The sequence below is a fragment of the Orcinus orca genome, chromosome 14 (genome assembly GCF_937001465.1).
Source record: "Orcinus orca chromosome 14, mOrcOrc1.1, whole genome shotgun sequence".
In the NCBI taxonomy this organism is placed as follows: Eukaryota; Metazoa; Chordata; class Mammalia; order Artiodactyla; family Delphinidae; genus Orcinus; species Orcinus orca.
Window position 1 is genome coordinate 32,623,175 of NC_064572.1, and position 17,146 is coordinate 32,640,320.

Sequence of the window (17,146 nt, forward strand, 5' to 3'; positions counted from 1 at the left end):
AGAGCTAGATTGGTCCTTCGGAGTTGGGACAGAGTTGGTACAAGAGTTGGGCCAAGATGACCAAGCCTTTATATTTCTGTATCACTCAGAGATGAGGACCTCTACCACTTGTATATGGGCCACTGCTGGAAGGGGCATGTCCTTGGGTGACATGACTCTACAACTGAAGCAATCCCTGAAGGGAGTGACAACTGAAAACTGCCTGCTGGTAGCATTTTCAATAGCTGGGGCCAAAGGTTTTTCATTGGAAGAAGGTTTGGCAATGTATTGCATTAGACCATGATGACAGGCAGAAGAGTCTAACAGAAACTGTACAAAAGAAGATATGTGAATGGCCACTGAGCACATGAAAACAGGCAACGTCACTAGCCATCAAGGATATATGAGATATTCCTACACACTTTCTAGAATGGTTAAAATTAAAAAGACTGGCAAAACCAAGTGCAACCAGGAGTGTTAAATGGTATAATCACTTTAGAAACCACTCTGACAGTTTCTTTTTCTTTTTAATGAATTTATTTTTTTTTAATTTATGTTTGGCTGGGTTGGGTCTTCATTGCGGTGCATGTGCTTCTCATTATGGTGGCCTCTCCTGTTGTGGAGCACTGGCTCTAGGTGTGTGGGCTTCAGTAGTTGTGGCACACAGGCTCAGCAGTTGTGGCTCCTGAGCTCTAGAGCGCAGGCTCAGCAGTTGTGGCACGTGGGCTTAGTTGCTCTGCGGCTCGTGGGATCCTCCCATACCAGGGATCAAACCTGTGTCCCCTGCAATGGCAGGCAAATTCTTAACCATTGTGCCACCAGGGAAGTCCCCACTCTGACAGTTTCTTATAAAGTTAAACATATACTTAACATATGACCCAGCAATTCCACTCCTAGGTATTTACCAAAGAGAAATGAAAACATGTATACAAAAAGACTTTAACACAAATGTTCGTATTAGCTTTATTCATACAGCTGAAAACTGTAAATAGCACAGATGTCCATCAGCAGGTGCATGGATAAATGAATTTAGGTATATTGATATAATGAGATACTATGTAGCATTAAAAATAATAAACTGGGCTTCCCTCGTGGCTCAGTGGTTGGGAGTCCACCTGCCGATGCAGGGGACGTGGGTTCGTGCCCCGGACCGGGAGGATCCCGCATGCCGCGGAGCAGCTGGGCCCGTGGGCCATGGCCGCTGAGCCTGCGCGTCCGGAGCCTGTGCTCCGCGACGGGGGAGGCCGCAGCGGTGAGAGGCCCGCGTACCGCAAAAAAAAAAAAAAAAAAGAATAAACTGTTCATACATGCAACACCATGGATGAATCTCACAAACATGCTAAGCATAAGGAAGTCACAAAAGAGTACATACTGTGTGATTTCATATGTGAAATTCTAGAGTGGGCAAAATAATCTGTAATGATAGAAAGCCGATCAATAGTTGCCCGGGCTGCAAAGGAAATGGAACTGCAAAAGGGCTTGAGGGAACTTTTTGAGGGTTCTGTTTCTTAATTGTTGTGATAATTATGCGGATATGTATATTTGTCCAAACTTTAAAAGGGTACATATTATTATTGTAAATTGCACCTCAGTAAAGTTTTTTTTTTTAAGTAAGATTTAAGAAGAAGAAAAACAAATGAGGGTTTATGTTCATGTGGGGTATTGGTTGTTCTTTTAACTTACTTTTTTTGTAATGCTTTTATCCGATTTTGATATCAGAATTATGCTGGCCTCATAAAATGAGCAGGGAAATATTTCTTCCTTTGTTTTTTGAAGTTGATCATTTAAGATTGGTATCGAAAAAAAAAAAAAGATTGGTATCGTTGTCTTCTTAATCTTTGAAAGAATTCACCAGCAAAGCTGGGGTTTGTTGTGTGGAGGTTTTAAGTTATGAATCATTTTCTTTAATGGATTTAAAGTTATTCACATTTTCTATTTCTTCTGGTGTTAGTTTTGTTGGTTTAGTCTGTCAGCGAAGTCCATTTTACTAAGTTGTCTAATTTATTGGCATAAAGCTGTTCATAATATTTCCCATCATTTTAATGTCTTCAAGATTTGTAGTAGTATCCCCTGCTTACTTCCTGGTATTGCTAATTAGCATTTTTCTTAATTATTCAAACTAGAGGTTTCTAATAATAAAATTAACCATCTACCTACCTTATGACCCTGCATTTCCACTCCTAGGTATTTACTCAAAAGAGATGAAAACACCTATCCACAAAAATACTTAAACAAGAATGTTCAGAACAGTTTTATTCATTTTAGCTCTAAACTGAAGAAGACTTAAATGTTGATCAACTATAGAGAAAATAAATAAATTTTTATATATTTTACAATAAAATACTACTCAGTAATAAAAATAAATGAATTGCTGATATATGCGACAGTATGAATGAATATGATAATACGGTGAGTAAAAGAAACCCTACACAAAAGAACTCAGTGTCTGCTTCCATTCATATGAAGTTTTAGAACAGGCCAATCCAAACTGTGGAGGTAGAAATCAAGAATAGTGGTTGAGGGGGCTTCCCTGGTGGCGCAGTGGTTAAGAATCTTCCTGCCAATGCAGGGGACACGGGTTCGTGCCCTGGTCCGGGAGGATCCCACATGCCGCGGAGCGGCTAGGCCCATGAGCCATGGCCGCTGAGCCTGCGCGTCTGGAGCCTGTGCTCCGCAACGGGAGAGGCCAAAACAGTGAGAGGCCCGCGTACCGCAAAAAAAAAAAAAAAGAATAGTGGTTGCTTGGGAAGGAGAGTGGGAAGGGGTTGAGTGGGAAGGAACAGGAGAGAACTTTCTGGGGTTATGGAGTGCTCTATATCTTGATAGCAATATGGGTTACATGAGTGAAGGGGTGTTTTCAGAACTCTCTGAACTGTATCATTGTATATAAAAATATATCTAAACTTAGTTGTACAATGTTGCGAATATACTTTACATTGAACCATACATTTAAAAACAGTTAAAATGGTACATTTTATGTTATGTGTATCTTACAGTTTAAAAAATGTAAGTGGGTGGATGTGATATGAAGGTTCTAAATGGACAAACATTTAAAGTGTTTATTTTTCCTCATATAATGCGCTGTTTTATTATTATTTCTCTATTTACCATTTATATACTAAAATAAGAATGTAATTTAGAAAATGATGAGAAAGAACCATGTATGAGAAATAATGTTACATTTATATATTCAACAAATATTTATCAAATAGCTACAGTGTGTATAGTTCTTGTTAAGATAAAGCAAACAAGGATCTCCTTCAAAGAGCTCATAGTGTACTAAGCTTTGACTTAAAATATGCAAAAAAAATTTTGATTTCACAAAGATAAAGAGCTTTCTTCAACCTACTGTATACCCTTTAGTAGGTTTCTGTAGACTCTTGAAGTTCTAGGGAATCGAGCTTAAAAAAATCCTTGCCCTGGGGTAAAGCCTGTCACTCTGGTGTTTCTCTTCCTGGCCTTGCTGTAGTTTGCATTGACAGGGGAGGGGTTTATGTTTTGTGCCCTCCCTACATAGCCTGCAGTGATGCTAAAGGACCAGAGAGCAGACTTTCACTGATAATATACCTGTAAGTGCTGGGTTGGTGCCTGGCCTAAAGCATTAGTGGATCTAGAACTTCCACCACAAAGAGGTTTAGGGCAGAGTCCAAAAAACAAGGTCAGAGCTCTTGACATTCAGGTAGTAATTACCATCCTCCTTTCCTACTTCTTAGGACTACTGTAATTGAAAGGGTCAAAGGTACTCTGAAAGTGAAGAAAACAAAAGCAAAAAAGCCAGGGGCATGGAAATTCTACCCACCAGTGGGTTTAATGTGCCCACCGGGCAATCGCAAATTAAGTGTGATAATGGAATCACACTACTTTTATTGATTCTGTGAGGACAAGCGCTTGGAGTACCAGTTGTATTCTATTGGCATACTTGGGTGCTGAGTAAATATTAGTAACTTGTTGAATAGTGCCTAGCATCTCAACTACCATGTAAATCTCTGTGAAGACAGGACATTGTTGGAGGGAATGGTGGTGGTGATGGTAATCTTATTGAGAAAGTGACTACCATGTGACTTTTCTAGCTTGTTAATATCCATCTACCTATGCCTCATCTTTTCATTCTACTTCCCTGTTTGTATCTAATTACAATCAATTCAGTTGTGTCTCTGAGCAGTTAATTCAGGTTTCTCTTGGTTGAACTGGTAATGAGAATGTTTATGTTCACATCATGCCTAGGTGGAGTTGTATGTAGGCACCATCTAAATTAAAACGGATGCCTTGGGGCAACTGAGCAAGCCGCTGTATGATTCCAACTAATATATGACACTCTGGAAAGAGCAAAACTATGGATACAGTAAAAAAAGATTAGCGGTTAACAGGGATTAGAGGAGGGAGGGAGAGACGAATAGGCAGAGCGCAAGGATTTTGGGGGGCAGTAAAATACTCTGTATGATTCTACAGTGGTAGATACATGTCATCATAAATTTGTCCAAACCCATAGAATGTACAACACAGAGGGAACCCTAATGTAATCTTTGGGTGGACTTTGGGTGATAATGATGTGTCAGTGTAGGGTCATCAGTTGTAACAAATGTATGAGTCTGGTGGGGGAATGTTGTTAATGAGGGAGGCTGTGCACTTGTGGGGGTGGGGGGCATGTGGGAAATTTCTGTACCTTCCTCTCAGTTTTCCTGTGAACTTAAAATTGCTCTTAAAAAAGAAGTCTAGGGCTTCCCTGGTGGCGCAGCGGTTGAGAGTCCGCCTGCCGTTGCAGGGGACATGGGTTCGTGTCCTGGTCTGGGAAGATCCCACAATGCCGTGGAGCGGCTGGGCCCGTGAGCCATGGCCGCTGAGCCTGCGGGTCCGGAGCCTGTGCTCCACAATGGGAGAGGCCACAACAGTGAGAGGCCCGCGTACCGCAAAAAAAATTTAAAAAAAGAGAGAAACTATTAAAGATTTGTGATACTTGAATATGAATTGATTTTAAAATTACATTTTTCAAAATCTAGGGTAGGGTTTATATTATATTGCTAATATTATGACATACTTGCTGAAGAGAATAGTTTGTAAATCCTAAGCTGACTTCCTATAACCATGTGTTGAATTTCCAGCGGTGTTGAATCAGACTTTGATCCCTCTTAAGAAGATAAATGCAATATCTGCAGTTTCTAATGGTAGGGGTGTAGGAGAGACTTTCAGACGAAATCTTCAAAGCCAAGTCTCTGCCCAGATAAGAAATTAAAGACCCTGGGGAAGGCAGTTGTTTCATTGTCCTACCTTCTCCCCCCTCCCACCAACTTGTAGGCCTCATTTATTTACCACCTCCCCCCAAAAAAACAACAAATGAGATGCTATTGTTAAATGCAGTGTGCAGGATTAGATTTGTTTCCTTCCAATAGAATCCCTTTCCTTAATCAGCACTCTTATAAATGGCACACCTGCCTAATTAGAACAAGTTCTAGACAACAGGATACAGTGTGAGCATTTCGGTTAGCTCCACACATTTGATAACTATTGTGACTGATGTTCTTAGAAAGTCTTCCCTTCTCTCCTCTTCTTATTCCTCTGTGGCTAAGCTTTTTATAATTTTATACTTCTGAATCAGCCTTTGATTGTGGGAACTTATCCGTATGTGGTCATTGATATTGGTTTTGTTTCTAAGTGATTCCTTAAAAAAGAAGTGATGTATTTATGGATATGTGTAGGGATGCTTTTAAATATTTTTATTAGATTTAATTTACTCGTTATCACTCTTAAAATACAGAAAACTCCCTTGACTGTGACAAGGAGGTAAAATACAGCAGTCACATTCAAGATCTCCATACATTAGCAATAATAAATCCTTTTGCCCTGAGTAATAACAGAAACTCAATTTAGAGCCAGTGGGGATGATATAGTGCTCCCTCACAGAACCAATCACCCACAGAGAAGTATAATGAGCAGGGGAGGTGATACAATAAAACCTATATGGCCAGAGGAAAATTAGGGTAAAATTGTTGCTATGAAAAATCTTGTAATAAGTATATCTCCAATTATCTTCCAGAAGAAATTATTTAGGCATCTATTCAGGTCAAGATTCATGACAGAAGTGCAAGAATTGCCTTAGAATAAAGCAAAAGGGTACATGAGTGTAGAGAAAATGGCAGTGGACATGCTGTGAACAGAGTTCTGTTGTGCCTGAAGGATCTGAAGTAGCCCCGGGACTGCTGTGAGGGCATGCTGCTCACCAAACCTTGCAGAGGGATGGCTGCACTGACCACTGTTACAGCACATGCTGACGGGGACAAGATAATGCTCTTAAAATACAAAATGGTTTAGATTATCACAGGAATATACTCTACTTTTAGAGTTAGTTTATTTCCCAAGACCACAGCTTAAGCAGATTGCTGTAAAGGAAAATCCTGAGTGTGCATGATCCATATCCTAATTAGGAATGGGCTTCATCTGTTCAGACATATATCAGTTGAATAAGTGGGTTAAGTGGCAAGAAATGAAGTCTAGCTCTTTATTAGATAAGTGTCAAGTATAGTGCTGAGGTGGCTAAAAAAAAAAAAAGTATGTTACCTAAAACAACATGAACAGTTTCAACCTCTGTTGTCCCAGTGCTATCTGTTGTACAGTCTGGAAAATAATTCATTACCAATAATAAAACACCAAAGTTTATAAAATATTTGTTAAATAGATTGAACAGATAGATGCTTTTTTATAATTTTGTTACTCTCACTGCAGTGTATTCATCTTTCTTGATTTCTTGTTTTAAATTTTTATTGTGTTATTTCTTGAGAGGCAAAGGGGACGGTGGTCACAGTTAGGTACTGGCAGCTGGGCGTGGCCCCAAAGCTATCTTGCATACAACCTATAGTGGCTATTAGTGAGTGAGTCCCAATAGTTAATACTTGTGGGAGTGGTGAGGCAATTTTCCTCCCAGCTGATTTTAAAATTTTGGTTCTATCTTGTCAGATTAGACCCATGGAAGTACAATTATGTACAAACATAAGTGCCATTCATTATAAATGGTCAGAGTAGGAAAAAAGCATTCAGATTAGATAGTGATGGGACCCACCTTGCCATGGTTGCTTCATATTGTAGTCATTAAAAATATACATTAAAATAAAGAACAGTAGTCAGTATTTTGGGACCTGTTGAACCGGAGGAGCCAGTTCCAAACCTGAAAGCAGTCTGTTCATTTGTTCATTCATTTATTCCATGAATGTACTTTGAGACTGGAGCTACAACAACTAATCTCTGCTCTCTTAATGTTTAGTAAGTGAAATAAAATAGATGAATGATACATCATATGTCAGATAGTGATGAGTGCTATGCAGAAAAATAAAGCAAGGCATGGAGGATCCAGAGGTGCTGGTGGAGTGCTGTTTTAGAGAGAGTGGTCAGGGATAGCCTTTCTGATAGGTGATAACGTGAATCCAGCTCCAAAGGAAATGAGGGAGCAGCCATGGGAAGCGAAACAGCTAAGAGCTTAGAGTCAGCAGGCTGGGCTCCCTCTGTCTTAATAGCTTTGTGACCATAGGGAGGCATTTAACTTACCTGTGACACGGAGACAGAAAGAGCCACCAAGCCTATTTCACAGGGTTTGTGTTCGGCACAAGTGAGACACTTGAGAAAAGCATTTTGGTAAAGGAAAGTAGTACCTCGACTTCAAATTTCAGTGTGAGACGATAAGAGGGTATAAATTAAAGAGATAAATACAGCAGAGTCTTAAAACAGCCCTTCCATACAGCTTGTTGTGGAGTTATTGAATTGAGTTGTCTGAGCTAAAGTGTAGAGAACATTCTCTAAAGATGAACTGTTTGATACTGGGGTGTACAGGATTTATATTCATCTTTGTTTGCTTTTGTGGTATTATTAGTTTAAGATTTTATAGTTGTTTGTGCTTTTCTTCCTTTGACATCTTTTTCTTTTCTTTTCCTTTGAAGCTTTCCTTTTATTAAATTAGTTACAGGCCTCTTGACTCTCAGTTGAGCATTTTCTACGCTGTTCCTGTACTCCCTGATTAATCCATTAAAAACAAAAAACAAAAAAATCCTCTAAGATGAATACTTTTCATGGGGGCTCACAACATCCATCTTTTATAGAGTAATTCTAAACTCCAGAACAAATTATTTGCACTGATGTTTATTAAGGACTTGAAGTTGTTTGTTTGCCCTGTTTGTTTTTATAGCCAGAGTGAATTTTGCAATAATTGTTAACAATGTTTGAATAGAACCTTATAGTTTACAAAAGTGCTTCACACACTCACTCACATGGGAACTTTAGCAACCCTGGAGCAAGACAAGGTGGACGCTATTGTGCCCTTTCACAAAAGAGGGAACCCAAGGCTCAGAGAACAGAATTTAAATTCAGGTCTTTCCATGATACAAGTGTGAATATATGAATGAAAAATGCTGAATTGTTTCCAACACTTGGAATTACTAAAATGGTATGTTTTATAAGTAGATTCAGGAAATTTTGTAGATGACTCCAGAAGAATCCTTAAGGGATTATGGAAAGAGAGGGCTGTGTCTCTGATCATTGTGAGTGGAGACCGTGGAGGCAAAACCCCTTTTGGTGTCTTTGTCAGGAAGAGGATGTGAGCCTGGATGCCCATGGCTCTGATCTGTGCATGAACTTCCTCCCTTCCTCCCTCTCTCCCTCCCTCCGTTCCTTTTCTTTCCAGTTTCTCAGACTAACAAGACTAACAAGCATCTTTTTTTCCTTCAGGGTAGAAATAAAAGTAACCGTATGTAAATATAAAACTTATCAAAGATGTGTTGTCTTGGATTTAAGAATGTTTCCTCAGAAAAGGCTGTCTTATTTTGATATCAAGTGTCCTGAAGACTTTTAAAATCTCTTTTAAAAAAAGTATAATAGAAGCAATGAAAAATTAGACCTGAGTTGGGAAGGGCCTTAGAAATTATCCAGCCATGGAACCATTAAACTATTTGATCTGGAAAGGACCTTTGAAAAGGTCCCAGATCCCAACTCGCGGGAGGCTCCTTTGTCCACTGTGGCATCCTCGCCATCCTGATAGGGTCCATGCAGTATCTCCATGGCTTCTGATTACAAAGACTGTGTGAGTTCACTTATGAGGTACCTAGGTTACTCAAACTCATGGAGACAGAAAGCAGAAGGGCGGTTGCCTGGGGCCTGGGGGAATGGGAAGTTAGTATTTAATGGGGACAGAGTATCAGTTTGGGAAGATGAAAAAGTTCTGGAGATCAATGGTGGTTGTACAACATTGTGAACATACTTAACGCCACTGAACTGTGTACTTAAAAATGATTAACATGGTGAATTTTATGTTATATATATATACACACACATACATACACATACATACACACGTACACACACACATTTTACCAGTGTAAAAAGTAAAATAAAGAAGCAAGAAAAAAATTCATTTCGTTGCTGGACAGCTCTGTTGGAAAGTTGGAGTCTAAGATGACTCATTGGGGCATGGAGGCATGGAGAACAAATCTAACCCCTACCCCTGGATGAAGACACCCTGCTTGTCCCCTCCCAACAGTCTCTTCCCAGCCAACCAGCCCCAAGTTGCTTCAGTAGGTCATTTTGTTTTGTTTTACAGTTTATTCGAATCATAATCAAGATAAGGACTATATGTTGTAATTGGCTGATAAGCCTTTTAAATCTCTTAATCTATTGGTTCTTCTTCCATATCTGTTTCTGTCTCCCTCACTCATTCTTTCACCCTTTTAATTTACTTGTTGAAGAAACTGGGTCATTTGTCTTCAAGAGTTTTGGTACTTGCATCCCTCTGCTGTGTAGATTGACATGTTCCTCTGTCCTCTGTATTTCCTGTGAAGCAGTAATTGGATTGAGATACTTTACTTTAGAAATGTTGTAATCCAACTATATAATAACTCATTCTGTATCTTTTTTTTGAAAGTGCCCCCAGCTTTTTGCTTGGAAACTTGTAAACATTGAAACAAATAATTAGACGATTGAACGGATAATGTCATGAACATCCAAGTACCTTTATATAGATTCACCAGCCGTTAACATTTGCCACATTTGCTTTCTCTCTTCCTCTCTGCACACACATACACTAGTAATACACATAGATTTTTCCCCCTGCATCATTTGAGCTCAAGTTACAGACATCATGACACTTTACTCCAAAATATTTCAGCACATAACTCCTAAGACAATTCTTATGTAATCACAGTCTAGTTTATGTGTTGTCCGCTATTTAGTGCATGTTACCCTAATTATCCAAATAGTGTTCTTTACAGCCGTGAGTTATTTTTTAAAAATTCGAAATCCAAGCAAAGATTGCAAATTGTATTTAGTTTTCCCACCACTTTAATCGCCTAAATTGGTTCTGCTCTTTTTTGGGTCTTACATGGCATCAACAGTTTTTGAAGAGTCCAGGCCAGCATGTCCCTAAATTTGGATTTGCCTGATTGTCTCCTTATGATTAGATTGAGGCTAAATGTTTCCAGTAAGAACACTGCATAGGCAGTGCTGAGTCCTTCAGCGCCATGCTTGGGAGGCATCTCATGTCAGTTTGTCCCATAATGGCTGATAGGTTCGATTGCTCAGTTAAGGGTTTGTCTACCAGACTTTTCCATTGTAAAGGTACCATTTCCCCATTGTAATCAATAAATAATCTATAGCATATTAAAGGTTGCTTTTTTAATAGTTTACAAAACGTATGCCATTGGTCATGGGAGAAATTGGATGGCAGAGATTATGAGCACATTAGAGTTATTACTGCTGATGGAAAATAATTTTTAAACATTGGTTTTTCTTGAGGAGAGATAAGGAGGGGAGGTAGTAAAGGTGAGAAATGGGCTTTACCGAAGAAGACACACTTGTGTTTGAATCCCAGCTCCACACTTGAACCTCTGCAACTTTAGAAAAGTTACCTCACTTCTCGGAGCCTCAATTTCTTTCCTATAATGGGCATAATAATATACATTCCTGGCAGGATTGTTAAGATGATTAAATGAGCTAGTGTATGAGTGGCCTCTAGCCTAGTAGCTGCCCCAGGACCATCACATGGGAGGTGAGGAAGAAATGCTTCCCGAGCAGTTTGCAGAGTTTAAACCTGTCCGTGAGTGTTCGTTCTCAAGATCAGACTGAAGTATTCAGGCATGTTGATAAGAAAATGTGATCAACAGGTTAGGTGGTGGTGTGAAATTTCAAAGAAAGGAATTCAGAACTGGGAGATGTTTGGTTCCATTTTCAGACCTCTTAAATGTGATTTGTCAGTAGTGGATTTATATAGAATTGAGTTGCCATTGATTCAGACCTCTTTCTGACTGCAATCCATTTTAATCTATTACCAGGGATTATTTTTTGAAACAGTTTATGTGTAGTCTGATCGAGAATAGTGAATCATAATAATTCTGTGACCCATTTACGTGCATTACTGTAAAAGTTTCATTTCATACAAGTGACAGCTTTTTAAAGTTAATTAGACTCGGCTATACTGAGGTTAGCAAAAAGTGCTTTGAATTATCAATAATTCAGCAGGGCAGACATTTCTGTATAATGTAGTGGTTTTATAGAGTATTGTGAGACAGTTATCCCTAAAATAAATGGTTGTGAGCATACATCAGCATGGTGGGGCTTGCTTGAGTGTGGCGTGAAGTGATATCATCTATGCTTTCTATTATTGAGCAGAGTGTGGGACATCGGTCTTTCTGGCCATGAACTACTAGCAACCTTTGTCCTTTGTGTTACCTTTAGTTAAAAACGAAAAATGAGCATGAATGCTGGCTGATGGCCATGTCTTTCTTACAGCTAAAAATTCATCTGGGAAGGAAAAATGGGATTGCAGATTTGGATTGGTTTCACTGCATGAATGATATGTGACATTTTGTAAATTATTTATCAGTGCAAGGATGGCAGCAATGGCTTGAGCATTGTTATATCAAATGAAAGCAGCAATCCCATTAGTATAAGGACTGGGTTTTAGCTAGAATCTATCAGGGGAATGTTGTCACTTGAAAACCAGATTGTTCTTTTAATTGCTATTTAAAGGAACAAAAGTGTTCCCAAGGTGCTGCAGTTGAGCAGTTGTGAGTAATAACTATGGATCCATAATTATGCAGTGCTGATTATCTGGCATTTAAAAAATGGTGGCAGGAGTCAGTGACCAGTTTGTTGTAGCTTGTCTTTTTTGGTTTTTCTAATACAGTGTTTTATACTCTGCTTTTTAACTGGGGCTACAAAAACGCATTTGCATAGTTACCTCAGAAAGTGAAACCTGTGCATATTAAAAGAACAAATTAAACCGAAAAATAGGGCAAGATAATGAACACTTATATTGTAAGATGAAATTAACAGTCATAATGAACAATTTTGCAAATGCTTGGTCATAAGGTGAATTCTGGTTTTTGATGACATGTCACATTGAACGTTTGTTGGAATCATTATTACCATTTGAAATATTATTTTAGAGATAAGTGTTTTTAAACTAGCATATGTTTCTTTCATTTATATTCAAATATATTTTTATATAGTTAGCAAATACATTTTGAGTGCCTGCTGTGCATCAGGCAATGTATCAGGCGTTTGGAACAGAGTGGCTGAACAAATGAGGTTTATTTTACGCTGATGTATATTTAGAAAGTTAGGCCTAGCAAAATCTTGTTTTTAATTTACATTAAAAAAATTTGTGATTATACTAAGCTTTCTTGCCCTAAATTTTTGATTCATGAGATTCAAATATAAATACATTATAGTTACATTCAGATGGCTAGCAGACAACATGTGTGAAGCTTGGAATATGAAATAAAATTTTAGTTTTCATACAGTTTGGCTGTTCAAAATAATGTGACCAGATCTGTAGACACAGTCAACTCTTCATTTGGATGGGAATACTAGTGTTGCTGGTACTCATAAATAACAATGGAGGCACTAAAATGTATGCAGATTTATACATTGTTAGAAGCAATTTCCATAGTGAGAGTTAAAGGGGTGCTGGGGGTTAGACAAATGTTTTGTTCTTTCTTTTATTGAAAGTGGGAATGTCAGAGATTGAGAGTTTGTCTCCTTTGTGTGGCATGGTGTGGTTTACTTTTGAAGACCTTGGTGCCAGAAAGGTCTTGTTAATGGTCTTTTGATCATCTCAAGTGATCCCATAGAATTTTAAAGTTCTTGCTTAGTTCTAATGCTGTTACTATGTCACCTTTTAACATACCAGTATTTTATGTCAAATATTTAATTGATGCATAATAGTAACCTGTACTAAAACATTTGATAAAGTTTAATTAAACAATCTGGTCTGACTAGAAGATACTCATAGACTGTAATACTGAATAGGTGAATCAATTTATAGTAGGCATATAGATTACGGGAACAATTGAGACTTCAAATGAATTCTTAATGTTTATTTCAGGAAGGTAGTGTAATATATAAAGGTTTTAGATTTCATTGGGTTAATGAAAATTACTTCTGACTCTTATACATTACACATAAATGCATTATTCTGGCAATACTTTAGTGTCAAATAATTCGAGGGGTTTTTTATTAGCAGAAAATGTTGATATGAATACCTTATTTCAGCAGTTTTTCTTTGGTAAAGAAATATGTAAGAAGCTTTTGATTTTAATGTTTTGTTTTAAATTTTGAAGTGGAAAACTAACTGTTTTTTCATTTTAATTTTTTTCGTAGCCCCGTGCCGATCCCATTCCAATATGCAGCTTCTGTCTGGGGACAAAAGAATCTAATCGTGAAAAGAAACCAGAAGAACTCCTCTCCTGTGCAGATTGTGGCAGTAGTGGTAAGTTGGTATTTTGTGTATGTGTGTACAATGACTCCCCATTATAGCTACATGCGATTTCTCTCTATCGAAAAAAAGTTTGTTATTTAAAGCAATATTTGATAATAGAGTAAGCTTTAAATTTAAAAAGTAAATGCAGGTGGGGGGGGAAGTGTGAGTATATTAACACTGACATAAACCATATGTCATAAAATAAAATAAATAAATTTTTTTTAAAAAGCTTTAAAAAATTATTTATTTATTTATTTCTGGCTGCGTTGGGTCTTTCTCTAGTTTTTTTGTGGTACGCGGGCTTCTCATTGCAGTGGCTTCTCTTGTGGAGCATGGGCTCTGAGCACACGGGCTCAGTAGTTGTGGCTTGAGGGCTCTAGAGTGCAGGCTCAGTAGTCGTGGCTCACAGGCTTAGTTGCTCCACAGCATGTGGGATCTTCCCGGACCAGGGCTTGAACCCATGTCCCTTGCATTGGCAGGCGGATTCTTAACCACTGCACCACGAGGGAGGCCCGTATATTCATCTTTTAAATTAAGCTTGATTTCATACCAGCATTAATAATTCAACTTGGACTATTCTACATTGCAGGTAAATTCAAGGTAGAGAATTCTAAACTTTCATGCTGAATGCACCTAGAATCACTAGTTTTCTATAACCTGAAGTCTCAATTTAAGACGTTTCAGTTGGAATACATAGTGTTTCAGGTCCTGACACCTACTGGTGAAATATAATATTACAGCCCAGCTCTGTGTGACAGCTGGAAAGGGATGGACAGTATTCTGGAAATCACATTGATAGAATCCAGAAGTCATCAGGCATGAAAGAAATTTATATTGCCCAGGATAAGAAAGGAAAAGGGTGGTCTATGCAGAAGGTGATGTTGCAATCAAGGAATTGCTGGGTAGGGACACTGGGCCTTTGGCAAATTGCAATACCCAAAGAGCTTTCAAGGTTGCTGTCACCGCTTTTTCTCAGCATAGGATTTTAAGACCGCACCTCCACTTTTATAATGGAAATTAAAACTCAAATTGGGCTTCCCTGGTGGCGCAGTGGTTGGGAGTCCGCCTGCCGATGCAGGGGACGCGGGTTCGTGCCCCGGTCCGGGAAGATCCCACGTGCTGCGGAGCGGCTGGGCCCGTGAGCCATGGCCCCTGGGCCTGCAAGTCCGGAGCCTGTGCTCCGCAGCGGGAGAGGCCACAGCAGTGAGAGGCCCGTGTACCGCAAAAAAACCCAAAAAACTCAAATTGTGCTTACACTAAAAGAATTTGTCTTACCAGCCAATCTTCCTTCCTGTTAAGCAGGTGATAAGTTGCCCAGGTGAGATATATATGGTTATATGTATGTATGTATACACACACACATACACGTGTGCGTGTGTGTGTGTGTGTGTGTATCTCCATACGTATGTCTCTCAACAGAGTGAGTAGCAGTTATTGGGTTTTTAAAAATTAATCTCTGTGTTAATCTTTAAATTTTCTTCTCCCAGCCTACTGAAACTTTTCTCCCCAAAATGTTATCTTAAAATTAATTACCAAGTATTTCTCTGGTTACAGTTAATTCTTTAAAAAACATCAACAAATCTGCAAAACACAATAGCATACTCTCATTTAGGAAGTCAGTTTAGTATAGTGGTTAAGAGCAAAGTAGAAAGGCAGCCACAGCTCCTCTACCTTGAATGAGTTACTTAACCATTCTGAGCCTCAGTTTCCTTATTAGAAAACTAGAGATAATGGTGGCACCTACCTCTTGGGTTGTATGGAAGTTAAAGAAGAGAACACAAGTAAATAGCCTAACATAAGGTCTACAACAACTCTGGTAAGTGTGTTATAAATGCCAGCAGTTGTGGGATTTTTGTTGTTGTTTGGCATGTTTGATATTTTTCTTGATTGCTGCAAGTAATTTAAAATCTTATCATTTATGACAGCTGCTTGTTGGTTGGATAGAGGAAATGTTTCACACTGACGAATGGCACTGTTGTGTGATGATTCTTCCTCCTCCTGTGAAGGTTTAACTTGATAGGCCCTGAGTGGTTCTGCAGCTCTCAGAACCTGACTAAGAGGAGAGAGCCTTGGAAATAAGACATTTCAAACTCTGCTTGAGAAATGCTTTCTGACAGTCTTTTTGATGGGCTTTACAGAGTCATTAAAACTCTTTCACCTGCCCATGGTATCATAGCTAGTGACAAAAGGGCATGGAAACATTATCTGTATGTTCAGGTTAATAAATTTCACTCCTGCAATCTCCTTGTTTTATCCTGGTGAGGTAGTGCCTCACTCATCAGTTCTGACTCTGTAGTTATCTTTTGGGTTTTCCCACGAGGCTCATTCTGAATGAATTATTGTTTTGTGTAACTGCCTGATAAATTTAGTGGTGTTCTCTTGTCTAGGGTTTACCCTTTGTGATTTTTAAGGTGGTACTTTAAAAACACCCTTAACTGTTTCATTTCTTGAGTATCTATTTGTCTGGGCGCCTAGACAGATTAAAGACATACTTAAATCTGGAAAGAAAAGTTCCCTTCATATATTTCCTTACCTCTGGTGATACACTTACTTGAGCTGATAAGAGATCATTATCTCCTAGATCATAACTTCAAGGCCTCTTTCACAGGGTATAAAGGCTTGTAATTCTAAACAGGTAGATCTTAGATTTTCTGATGTAACCAATCTCCCTTTGTCTTTCCCAGATGGAAGACCTGCCAAAGGAGAGGTTTGATTTCCTTTATACTTGGAGGTCACTGAAATATTTTTCCCCCTGAAGTTTCTTACTTTTCCAGGGTGTATAGGTGTAGTGTTATGTTTTCTCTTTTCAAAAATGATCTCTTATTTTCTTTTTTAACACATTATTGACTGGGGGATTTTTGCAGAAACTAACGCCTGTGGCCGAAATATGTCTCCGGCCAAGAATGTGTTAACAAATGGAGAAGAATGGATTGCGGATGCTATCTAGAAGGCTTCTATCCAGAGTCATTTTGTGAGCCTCCTCCCTTCAGGTAGAATGAGCTAGAGGCTTTGGAGTTGAGATATGGGTCATGGCAGAAATTCAAGCCCTGGGGTCATCATGTCCCTTTGTTTAGGGTAGAGGATGGGCTGGAGTACTTCTCTGGACTCCACAGTGTGATCTGGCTCTAGTGTTAAGGTTCACTTAATCTTCCCTTGAGTGTACTGTGCCAGTCTGGATTTAGCTAGTTTAGTTTCTCCCCCCCAAAAAAATTTTTTTTCCAAACTCAGGGAGATGCACTGTAGACATTTACTTCATCTGGTATATGAGTGGACTTTGCAATTTGCTAGTCTTGAAATAGAAGGACCAAAATAAAATATGGTTCTTCTTAGAGAGCTTGGAGGGATTTTGTAGTTATAATGCTCTGTTGTGACACGTTGGTGATTATAAGGGAAAAAGAATAAAATAGGCTAGACACCGCTGGCTCAATGGTGTCC

At 38.8% G+C, this 17,146-nt stretch overlaps 1 protein-coding gene across 1 annotated transcript in view; it reads left to right on the plus strand.

The window, feature by feature from the left end:
• The window catches only part of KAT6B (lysine acetyltransferase 6B), a 181,681-nt gene that overhangs the window by 101,672 nt on the left and 62,863 nt on the right, over window positions 1–17,146 (plus strand). The window contains 1 exon segment of the mRNA XM_004273083.3: window positions 13,612–13,720. Within this exon segment, the coding sequence (XP_004273131.2) occupies window positions 13,612–13,720 (109 nt within the window).